Source organism: Saimiri boliviensis, chromosome 5 (genome assembly GCF_048565385.1).
Source record: "Saimiri boliviensis isolate mSaiBol1 chromosome 5, mSaiBol1.pri, whole genome shotgun sequence".
Lineage (NCBI taxonomy): Eukaryota > Metazoa > Chordata > Mammalia > Primates > Cebidae > Saimiri > Saimiri boliviensis.
Window position 1 is genome coordinate 1510582 of NC_133453.1, and position 10517 is coordinate 1521098.

The following is a 10517-nucleotide window of genomic DNA, read 5'->3' on the forward strand; positions in this document are numbered from 1 at the left end:
TGCCACTGCACTCCAGCCTGAGTGACAGAGTGAGAACCTGCCTCAAAAAGAAAAGAAAAAAAGAATATTCATATTGTAAAGCCTGATGCAACCAGTAAGAAAAGAGCTCAAAAATATAGTTTAAAGTTATTGGATAAATTAAGACATTACCTTAAAAAGAATCCACTTGACCAGTTGATGCAGAAGAGTAAAGGAAGAATAGAGCAATAGAAAAATTCTGAGATGTTTAGAAAACAAAATGCAAAATATCAAATGTAAATCCAACTACAGTATGTCATTAATAACTAAATGTGAATAGATTAAGCAACAGACAGATTGTTACACTGGATCAAAACACAAGATCCACCTATGTGCTGTTTACAGGAGACACAATTTAAATTCAGTGATACAGGCCAGGCACGGTGGCTCATGCCTGTAATCCCAGCATTTTGGGAGGCTGAGGTGGATGGATCACTTGAGGTCAGGAGTTCAAGACCAGCCTGGCCAACACGGTGAAACCCTGTCTCTACTAAAAATACAAAAATTAGCCAACACGGTGGCGCATGCCTGTAATCCCAGCTACTTAGGAGGGTGAGGCAGGAGAATTGCTTTAACCTGGGAGGTGGAGGCTGCAGTGAGCCGAGATGCACCACTGAACTCTAGCCTGGGTGACAGAGCGAGACTCCATCCCAAAAAGAAAAAAAGCAAATGATACAAAATCAAAGGATGAAAAAATATCATGGGAACAGCAATCACAAGAAGGCTGGAATTGCTATGCTAATATCACAAAAAAATAACCTTACAAATGCTACTGGTGATAAAGAGGGACATCTTATGATAAAAGCATCATCAGTTAGGAAGATAATGGCAATTATAAACGTATATGCACCAAAAGACAGACACCAAATACATGAAGCAGAAACAGAAATGGAGAAACAGATAACGCAACAGTAACAGTTGGAAATGTCAATTCTTCACGTTCAACAACTGACCAGAAAGCTAGGCAGCACCTACAGGAAGTTGAACAAGTCTATTAGACTTGTCAGATCTCTAGAACACTCTACCTGACAGCAGCAGAATCTCTCAAGTATACTGGAGACATTCTCCAGGATATACCATATGCAAATTATAAACCCTTAATACATTTAAGAGAATAGAAATAATACATTTCACATTTCAGACCACAGTGGAATTTAATTAGAAATGACCAGCAGAATGACATTTGGGAAACTCACATAAAATAACATATGTTTGCCCAGGCACAGTGGCTCACCCCTGTAATCCCAGCACTTTGGGAGGCTGAGTTGGGCAGATCATGAGGTCAAGAGATCGAGTCCATCCTGGCCAACATGGTGAAACCCCGTCTCTGCTAAAAATGCAAAAATTAGCTGGGCGTGGTGGTGCATACCTATAGTCCCAGGTACTCGGGAGGCTGAGGCAGGAGAACTGCTTGAACCCAGGAGGCAGAGGAGCCAAGATCGTGCCACTGCACTCCAGCCTGGTGCCTGGTGACAGAGTGAGACTCTTGTCTAAAATAAATAAATAAATAAATAAATAAATAAATAAATAAACACATGTCTAAATAACAAGCTTAACAAGAATCCAAAAGGGAAATCTGAGAAACTTTGAAGACACAACACAGGCGGAACAGCAAGGTTGACGGCAGAGGGAAGCCTCTCCCTGGAGCCCGTGGACCGCCCCTGGCGCCTCCAGGTCCTCGCACCTGCCGTGGAGCCATTGAAGGCTTGGGTCCCCCATCTGCCTCCCCGGTAAGCAGGCAGGCAGCACAGGGAGGGCCCAAGGAGGTGGCATCTGCAGTGGTGGCCCCCGCCCTGCCACCTGGGCACTAATGCAGGTCCCTCTTTCATGCAGCGGAGCTGATCCCCAGCCACAGGATGAAGAAGAAGAGCCCCAGCCTGCCCAAGGGCCTGGACGTGAAGGAGCGGAAGCAGTAAGTGTGTCTGTGGGCTGCGTTCTTTCCAGGATGGCAGCCTGTGGTTTGGACAGGGCTGCTGTGCCTGGCCCTACAACCTCATCCTGGGACAGCCTCCATGCCATCGGAACCCCAAGTGGCATGGCCTCCTCCAGGCAGCCCTGCTCGCAGGCCATGGGCTTCAGCCAAGATGACGTGCAGGGTCATAGGGCACACGGAGCTGCCCTGGGCTGCCCCTAGTGGGTCACAGATGGGCTCCATGTCCTGCAGGAGGGTGGCCACCTCCCATTCCAGAAATGGCCACTGAATGGGGTTTGAGCCCAGGCTCTGCTTTTGCGAGATGTCCTGTGGATGCTTCCCTGGCCTGCTGGCTGCACAGCCGGGCGGCACCCCTGCACCCTCCTGGCCCCTGCCTCTCCTTGGAGTCTCAACACTGCACCCACTCTGCTTTTCCAGAATGGTCTCTTTACATGGCTGCGTGCCCCTGTGGGATGAGAGGGCAGGGACCAGGCCCTATTTGTGTGGGCGTCCCCATCCCATAAACCCTGAGCCACCCAGTGAGGTGATGGAGAGGGGACTGGTGCAGGACGGGGCGGGGTCTTATTTTCCTCTGAAAGCAGAGGAGACTGGGGCTTTAAGGCTCACCCCAAAGGCAGGCTCCATGCCCTGCCCTCGAAGAGGCACTTCTCCCCGTGACACTGTCCCACAGACATTTCCCTGCGTGCCTAGGAAATCCCCCCATCAGCATGTTGGCAGCACCATGGTGGTCTCTGGAGCGGATGTGCGTTCACGTAACCAGCCTTCCTAGCGGGGACTTAGGTGGTTCCCGAGCCCCGCACGTGTTGGCTCCCGATTCTAAACACCGCTGTGCTGAACATCCTCAGGATGAGGACTTAGGGTCTGCTGCCCACGTGTGAAGGCTGCCCTGCGCAGGCGGCAGTGTGGGATGGTGGGGAGTGGCCCAAGAGCGCAGGGCCGGGCACAGCTCCCGGGCAGCGGCTGTTCGGTGGGGTCCGCCGGGTGGCCGCCTGATGCCCTGAGGCTCTGTTGCAGAATTCCCTTCTTCAAGTTCTGCTACCAGTGTGGCCGCTCCGTCGGGGTCCGCCTCCTGCCCTGCCCTCGCTGCTACGGGATCCTGACCTGCAGCAAATACTGCAAGACCAAGGCCTGGGCCGAGTTCCACAAGAAGGACTGTGGCGACCTGGTGGCCATGGGTAGGTCGGCCCTCAGGCTGGCGGCAAGGCTTCCGCTGCTGCTGAGTGCCAAGGCGCGGGCCTGGGGCTCGGGCGAGGGCACCCTCGTTTCCCGAAATCTCTCCAGATTCAGGCCACTTTCCCAGCATTTCCAGATGGGCCTGTTGGGAGGTGGGCGGCAGGGGGCCACTGAGGCAGCCTGGCTCTTCCTCACCTACTGTGGCAGCGAGAGGCTTGTCCTCACCCTGGCAGGGGACACCACCCCATCCTGGCAGAGCTGGAACATGGACCTCTGGGGGCTCAGCTGACACCTGGGAGCTTTGCTGAACTCCTAGGGGCTCTGCTGACCCCCGGGGGCTAGGAGGTCTGGGGGGTCTGCTGACCCCTGGGGGCTAGTGGGGTCTGGGGGGGTCTGCTGGACTCCCGGGGGCTAGAGGGGTCTGGGGACTCTGCTGACCCCCTGGGGCTAGCGGGGTCTGGGGGTGTCTGCTGGACACCCGGGGGCTAGTGGGGTCTGGGGGGGCTAGCAGGGTCGGGGTGCTAGCGGGGTCTGGGGCACCGCTGGACACCAGTGCCTCTGGATCACAGGGCGGTTGACCTTGGGGTTCCTTCTGGAAATTTCCTCCCAGCCTGCTGTCTCAGACGTCTTCGTGTGGATGTCAACAGGTGTCTGCTTCTAGAAACAGCCTGTTCTCCCGCCCTTCCCCCACCCTCCTTGGTGTGACCAGGGCCGGGTGTGGCGAGGGTGGTGGGCATTGTGAAGGCTGGTGTGTGAAGTTGTGCAGGGGTGACCGCTCTCCTGGGACTTGGCTGGGTGCCCTGCCTGGTGAGGATGGGCATGAGGTTGGGAATGCCCCTGCCTTGGGCCTGTGCCCTGAAGTGAATGGTGCTGACCTCCTTCCCTCTCCATAAAATGGGGCTTCTAATGACAGGCAAGGCGCCCTCGGGGCAGGGGTTCAGCTCCCTGGCTTGTAGATTCCAGGATGGGATTTGTTGGGTCTGGCAGGCCCCTCTTTGAGGAGTCACCACAGACGGCCCTTAGGCCCTGCTGCGTAGACGGCCCTTAGGCCCTGCTGCGTAGACGGCCCTTAGGCCCTGCTGTGTCTGGTCTCCTGGTCTGGGAAAGGCTAGACAGAGCCCGGCACTCAGCCGCCCTGTGCAGACGGCACGAGTTCTGGAGCCAGACCTGGGGAGGCCCAGCTGCAGCCACTCCTCCCCGTCCCACGCGTTTTCCTCCTCCAGGGGCGCACCTGGAGGAAGTTTCCAGGCGGAGAGAAGAATCTCCTTGAAGCGCGTCTGCACGCCCGAGGCCTGGGGAGGACCCAGGACTGTGCCATTCTCACCTGCCTGGGCCGCGGGGACTCTCCAGTTCATGCAGGCGTTTCTGCACCTTCAGGGCTGTGCGTTGTAGCAGCGTCTTCCAATAAATCGGCCCCACGGGGTGTTTTTGACTGTGTGTGCCGTGCTCTGCCCCTAGCTGGGCAAAGTCCCAGAGCTTCCGTGGGGCCCGTGCCTGCCTCTGCCCCTGGCTTTGGTCTTGCCTGGCCTCCACAGGGCCTGGGCTGGGCAGTCCTGACGGCCAAGGCAGGCGAGCCTACTCAGAGCCTGCTGCAGAGACGGCAGTGGGGGCGGCTCCTGGGCCTCCGGGGCCTGTTCTGGGACCTTGCCAGGGGCCCGCAGCAGCCAGCTCCACCCCCTGCTCAGGTGCCCACAGGCGCCAGGCTCCTGCTGGGGTCTGGGTTGTCGTTTGTTTCATGTGCACTGACTGAGTGTCTGCTGTGTGCTGAGTGTTCTGGGGGTGACAGTGTTTGTGGAAATCACCGGGACCGAGAGGGAGGGGTCCTGGAGCAGTTGACAGGGAGCAGTGCTGCCTGCAGAGGGCGGGCAAAGGTGGCCGGCGTGGAAACTCACGGAGAGGGCGGGAGGAAGGTGTGCAGTGAGGGGCACTCAGGGAGGACAGCACCCCAGGGGCGAGGGGACAGCGTCCAGGAGGAGGACGATGGGGGCTTGCTGCGGAGCGCAGAATAGTGCAGAGTGTGGGAGGTGGGAGCCTGTGTCTGGGCCGGAGCCAAGCAGGTGAGGCTGTGCTCCCGGCTGGCCTGTGGCATCCACGCAGCCGCACCTGCGGTGATTTTATATATATATATATGTATATTTTTGAGACAGAGTCTTACTTTGTCGTCCAGGCTGGAGTGCAGTGGAGCGATCTTGGCTTACAGCAACCTCTGCCTCCTGGGTTCAAGCAATTATTCTGCCTCAGCCTCCCATAGCTGGGACTACAGGTGTGCATCACCATGCCCAGCTAATTTTTGTATTTTTAGTAGAGACAGGGTGTCATATTGGCCAGGCTGGTCTCAAACTCCTGACCTTGTGCTCTGCCCTCCTTGGTCTCCCAAAGTGCTGGGATTACAGGCGTGAGCCACTGCACCCAGCCCCTGCAGTGATTTTTTACTGACTTCCTTGGTCTTTGATCAAAGATGGGCTCCGTGCTAGGGGTTTGTTGGGAGTGCCCTGGGAAATGCTCCTGTAAGGGGTCAGCAAGGAGACTGGGCAGAGGGACAACCTGACCGCTGGGTGGCTTTTCATAGAGTGTCCCATCGGATGCAGGGGCCAGGCCTTTGTATGCCAGCATCGGTGGCCATTGGCTGCAGGCTGCCCCCAGGAGGGCCTCACTGTGTGAGCTGCTCCCTGCCGCCAACGGCTGTCCCTGATCAGGGGGCTCCGGTGTGCTGGGCGGGTGTAGGCACCCCCCGCTTCCACTGCCTCTGCTAGGAAGGAAAAAGCTGCTAATGGGTGCTTATTTGTTGGTGCAGTTAATTCTGTGAAGTTAGAGAATATCTATAAAGCGAAAGAAAACCCATTAAGTGACAATCATCCACACGGAATGAGTCCATTCTCTCACTGCTACAAACACGTAGCACAGACCGGAAAATGTATAAAGAAAGGGGTTTAATTGGCGCAAGCTTCTGCAGGCCGCCCAGGAAGCATGGCGGCGGGTGCCCGGCTTCCACTGCGGCGGAAGGCGAAGGGGAAGCCGGCATTTCACGTGGCCAGAGCGGGAGGAAGCGGGGGCTGCCACACACTGAAACAGCCAGATCTCCTGAGAATTCCACGACTGTGAGAACTACACCGAAGGGTGAAGCCCCTCCCCAGGATCTGGTCACCTCCCACCAGGCCGCACCTCCAACTTTGGGGATTACAGGTTAACGTGAGATTTGGGCAGACACAGATCCAAACCGTGTCGCAGACACCCAGAAATGACCACGGCCAATGCTTTGTGTGCGCTTTTGATCTCTGTGGGCGCGAGCGCACACGGACACACAGGCCACCTGAAAGCAGGAGCACCCCCGTTCCCACCTCGGCCGTGATGGGGCCGTATGTACAACAAACCCTTGTGACACAACTTTACCTGTTTTAGAAACCTGCACATGTATCCCTGAATCTAAAACAAAAATTTAAAAAAGAGATCATGTTATTGGCAAAAAGAGACAGTTTAACTTCCTCCTTTCTTACGTGGATGCTTTTTATTTCTTTTCTTGCCTAATTGCTCTGGCAAGGGCTTCCAATAACACACTGAATAGGAGTGGTGAGTGTGGGCGGCACCCTGGCCTTGTTCATGATCTTAGAGGAAATGCGTTCAGCTTTTCACTACGGAGTATAATGTTAACTGTAGGCTTGTTATATATGTCCTTTATTATGTGGAGGTATATTTCTTCTGTATCTAATTTGTTGAGAGTTTTTACCATAACAGGATGTTGAATTTTGTCAAATACTTTTTCTGCATCTATTGAGATGACCATGTGATTGTCATCCTTTATTCTGCTAACATGGTGTATCACATTTACAGATTTTCATGTCGAACCTTGCATCAATGTATATCCACATCCACATGGAATCTGGATGTCCTTATCTACCCCAACTTTGGGAAGTTTTCTGCCTTTGTTTCTTTAAATAAACTTTCTGCCCCTTTGTTTCTGTCTTCTTTTGAGACTTCTATAATTCACATACTTATTTTCTTGTTGGTCTCCATAGGGCCCTTGTGCTTTTTTCACTTTTCTTTATTCTTTATCTTTTTTATTTGTTTTTGTTAATTGGTTTGTTTTAAATAATTTGTCTTCAAGTTTACTAATTCTTTCTTCTATATGATCGAGTCTGTTGTTGAAGCTCTGTATTGAATTTTTCAATTTTGTCATTGTGTTTTTCACCTCTAGGATTTCTACTTTTTTTTAATGGTTTCCATTAAACTTTAAATTTTAAGTATTTTTTTTCTTTTTGGTTGTCTGAGTTATCTTTCATGTTACTGAGTTTCTTTAAGATGATTGTTTTAAATTGCCAGGCAATTTATAGATCTTCTTTTCTTTGGGATCATTTACTGGAGCTTAATTTCTTTTGGTGGCATCATTTTTTTTGTTGTTGAGATGGAGTCTGACTCTGTCACCGAGGCTGGAGTACAGTGGCAGAATCTTGTCTTACTGCAACCTTGTCTCCTGGGTTCCAGCGATTCTCCCACTGCAGCCTCCCAAGTAGCTGGGATTACAAGCATGCCCCACCACATCCGACTAAGTGTTATAGTTTAGTAGAGATTGGGTTTCATCATGTTGGCCAAGCCGATCTCAAACTCCTGACCTCAAGTGACCTACCTGCCTTGGTCTCCCAAAGTGCTGGGATTACAGATGTGAGCCACTGTGCCCAGCTGTGGCGTCATGTTGTCTTGATTCTTTGGTATTCACATAGCCTTTCATTGGTGTCTCCATTTGACAGAGCAAACACCTCTTTCAGCCTTTGCAAACTGCTTTTAGCACGTAAAGATCTGTTGGGTCTCTGAAGGGATTGCCTCCAGAATTACAGTTTAGCCACATGGCTGCTGCTGAGCCTACAGTGGGGTTTGTAGCGGGTGGGCCTCTTCAGGGTTAGAGCAGGCATTGATCATGTCTGGTCCCTGGCAGGCTGGATTGCCTCTAAGACCTTGAGGAATAGGGCTAGCTCTGGGGCAAGCATGCACCCAGTCGCTGGGTGAGTCCCTGACAGGCAGGACTGACCCCAGACTGTGGTTGAAAGGGGGGGAAACCAAGTCACGGGCTGCTTTAAGGTTCACGGCTGAGACTGAGGCCTGTAGGCCTGCCTCTGGGGGCACAGATGGGCACACCTCCTGTTGGGGACTGCCTTCAGACCATGGCTGCATGGGGCTAGGGCTGGGTCACCGGGCTCCTTCAGCCTGTGCAGCTGGACTTCGACAGGGAGGCCTGCCTCCCGTGTACAGACGGGCTTATCTCCCAGCGGCCCCTGGGTGGGCAGGACTGGGGAAGCCCGAAGCAAACTCAGGACCATTTCAGGATCTTCTGTAGGATTGAGGTGGACTGGCCTGACGCAGACAAGAGCGTCTCCCAGGAAGTCCCTGGGAAGGCAGGACTGCTTTCAGCCTGCAGCTGAGAGGCTGGAGCTGACGTACAGGGTGGCTTCGGGATCTGCAGTGGAGCAAGCTTGGTGGGCCTCCCTCCAGGCGACGGACTGGTGTGTCTTCCACGAGGTCCCTGGGCAGATGCTTCATGTGGCAGGAGAGCCAAAGGAGGCTGTCGTTGAGTCCACGGGGGATGAGGCCATTCCTGGATCTGCAACAGGACCCCGGTTGCCGAGCCTGCCACCTGGGTGCGAAGCTGCCCTCTTACAACAGCCCCTCTCAGTTGAGCTCCATCAGCCTGGCACTAGAGTCCCGAGGCTCCCGCAAAGGCACTTTGCACGTGGATGGCTGCCAAATTCTTGCTGCAATGGGTGGCTGAAAGCAGGGGACCCCCTGTGCCGCCATCTTGGACGTGACTTCCATCTGGTGTTTTTTCTGATTTCTTTTCCTTTTAGAAACGGAATTGTTTGGTCCTTATGGTTTCTAGTTCTCCCCGTTTTCTCTTTGATAGCACAAAACACTTACTGCATAGACCATTGCAGTTTGCTCTGTCACCTAAAGGTCTCAGGGTGCTGGCTCTGGCGGTGGATTTTTTTTTTTTAAGTGTTTTGAAATTTTGTAGAATTTGAGCTCATGTCCCTGAGGCTTTGTGATTTCTCGGAGGGAATGTCACTGCCTCACTGTGGACAAACTTCCAGGCGCTTCTGTCACCAGCCAGTGATTCTTCATGGAGGATTTTTTTTCTGCCCAGATCCCCAGGCAGCAAATGCTTTCCTGGCCCATCTCTGGCCACAGGATGACTCAGTTGTTTCTTTGAGGTTCCAGGTCGCCGGGGGTCTCAGTTCCAGCCCCCAGCCCTCCCCCAGGCCTGTGCGTGCCCACCCCTCCCAAGCCTCCATCCTGAGAGGGCGTTTCTGTGTCTGATACACTGTTCTCCCTGCCTCCCATTCACTGAAGCCTCTCAGTTTCTTTTTCTTCTCAGCACATGGGGTCTGTAGCTCTCCTGTGACCTCAGACAGGGACTGAGCTTGCGAAACCAGTTTTTTTCTCCCCAGAATTTGGATGTGTGTGTGGGGAAGGGGGGTTGTTTTCATGGAGTCTCCTGTGTTCCGTGAGGGAAGGGGGTTGTTTTCATGGAGTCGTGTGTTGCTGTCATGTTTTTAAAGTCAACATTTCCCAGCGTTTGCTCCTGTTTCTTGGAATTCTCACACCAGGACAGTCGGTCTGATTTCCCAGGCTGACGCTGGTATTCTGACGTGTCCTGTAAGCTTTTTACTGGCTCTTTTTTGTGCCTTCCCGGATTGAGTATAAACATGGGTTTGTGCTAGAAACCATGGAGGTTCCTGCTCACATTTCCAGGGCATGTGAAAGGAGGAGGGAACGGTTTAGACTCACTGGCTTCACTTTGGGGGGTGGCCTCATCTGGGAGGGGCTCCTGTGCACGGAGGGGAGGCTTACTGGGCAGCGACTCCCTGCGGCCTGTCCACAGCCCTGGCGTCTGTCTGTGAAGCCGGCATGGCTCACTGCCCCTCACCCACCCTCGGGAAAGCTGCGGGGGCTTAGTTGTTGGGGTCTCTCAGAACCACACCTGCCCTAGACTCCACCCCTTTCTTTGATGGCTGTGACATATGCCACCTGCCCTCAGTGTCCCGTGGAGAGACGGATGCCCAGTTATGGTCCTTCTGTGATGTCAGCCGTGGCTTAGGGCAGGAGGAAGGTGGGCTTAGAGGAGGCAGTGAGTCCACCTCAATCTCGGGGAGCACTGCGATTGTAAATGGTGTTCCTCCACAGAGGGCCTCGTCCTCAGATAAAGAATGCTTAGGGTTACCTGGACAGGAGTGTCTGAGTGTCTTGTGAGTGCGTGTGTGTACTGTGCATATAATGTGTGCATGCATGTCTACATGTGTACACATGCTGAGTGTGCACGTGCTTGTGTGTGTATGGGCATGTGCGTGTGAAAGTGTGTGCATGTTCAGGAGTGTGTGTGCACGTGGATGGATGTGTGTGCTTATGT

At 53.6% G+C, this 10517-nt stretch overlaps 1 protein-coding gene across 1 annotated transcript in view; it reads left to right on the forward strand.

Annotated features, from left to right (window-relative positions):
* The window catches only part of ANKMY1 (ankyrin repeat and MYND domain containing 1), a 59728-nt gene extending 55167 nt beyond the window's left edge, over window positions 1–4561 (forward strand). The window contains 3 exon segments of the mRNA XM_074398750.1: window positions 1852–1930; window positions 2966–3126; window positions 4348–4561. Of these exon segments, the coding sequence (XP_074254851.1) occupies window positions 1852–1930; window positions 2966–3126; window positions 4348–4394 (287 nt within the window). The 3' untranslated portion in view covers window positions 4395–4561.
* Window positions 4562–10517: the final 5956 nt, after the last annotated feature.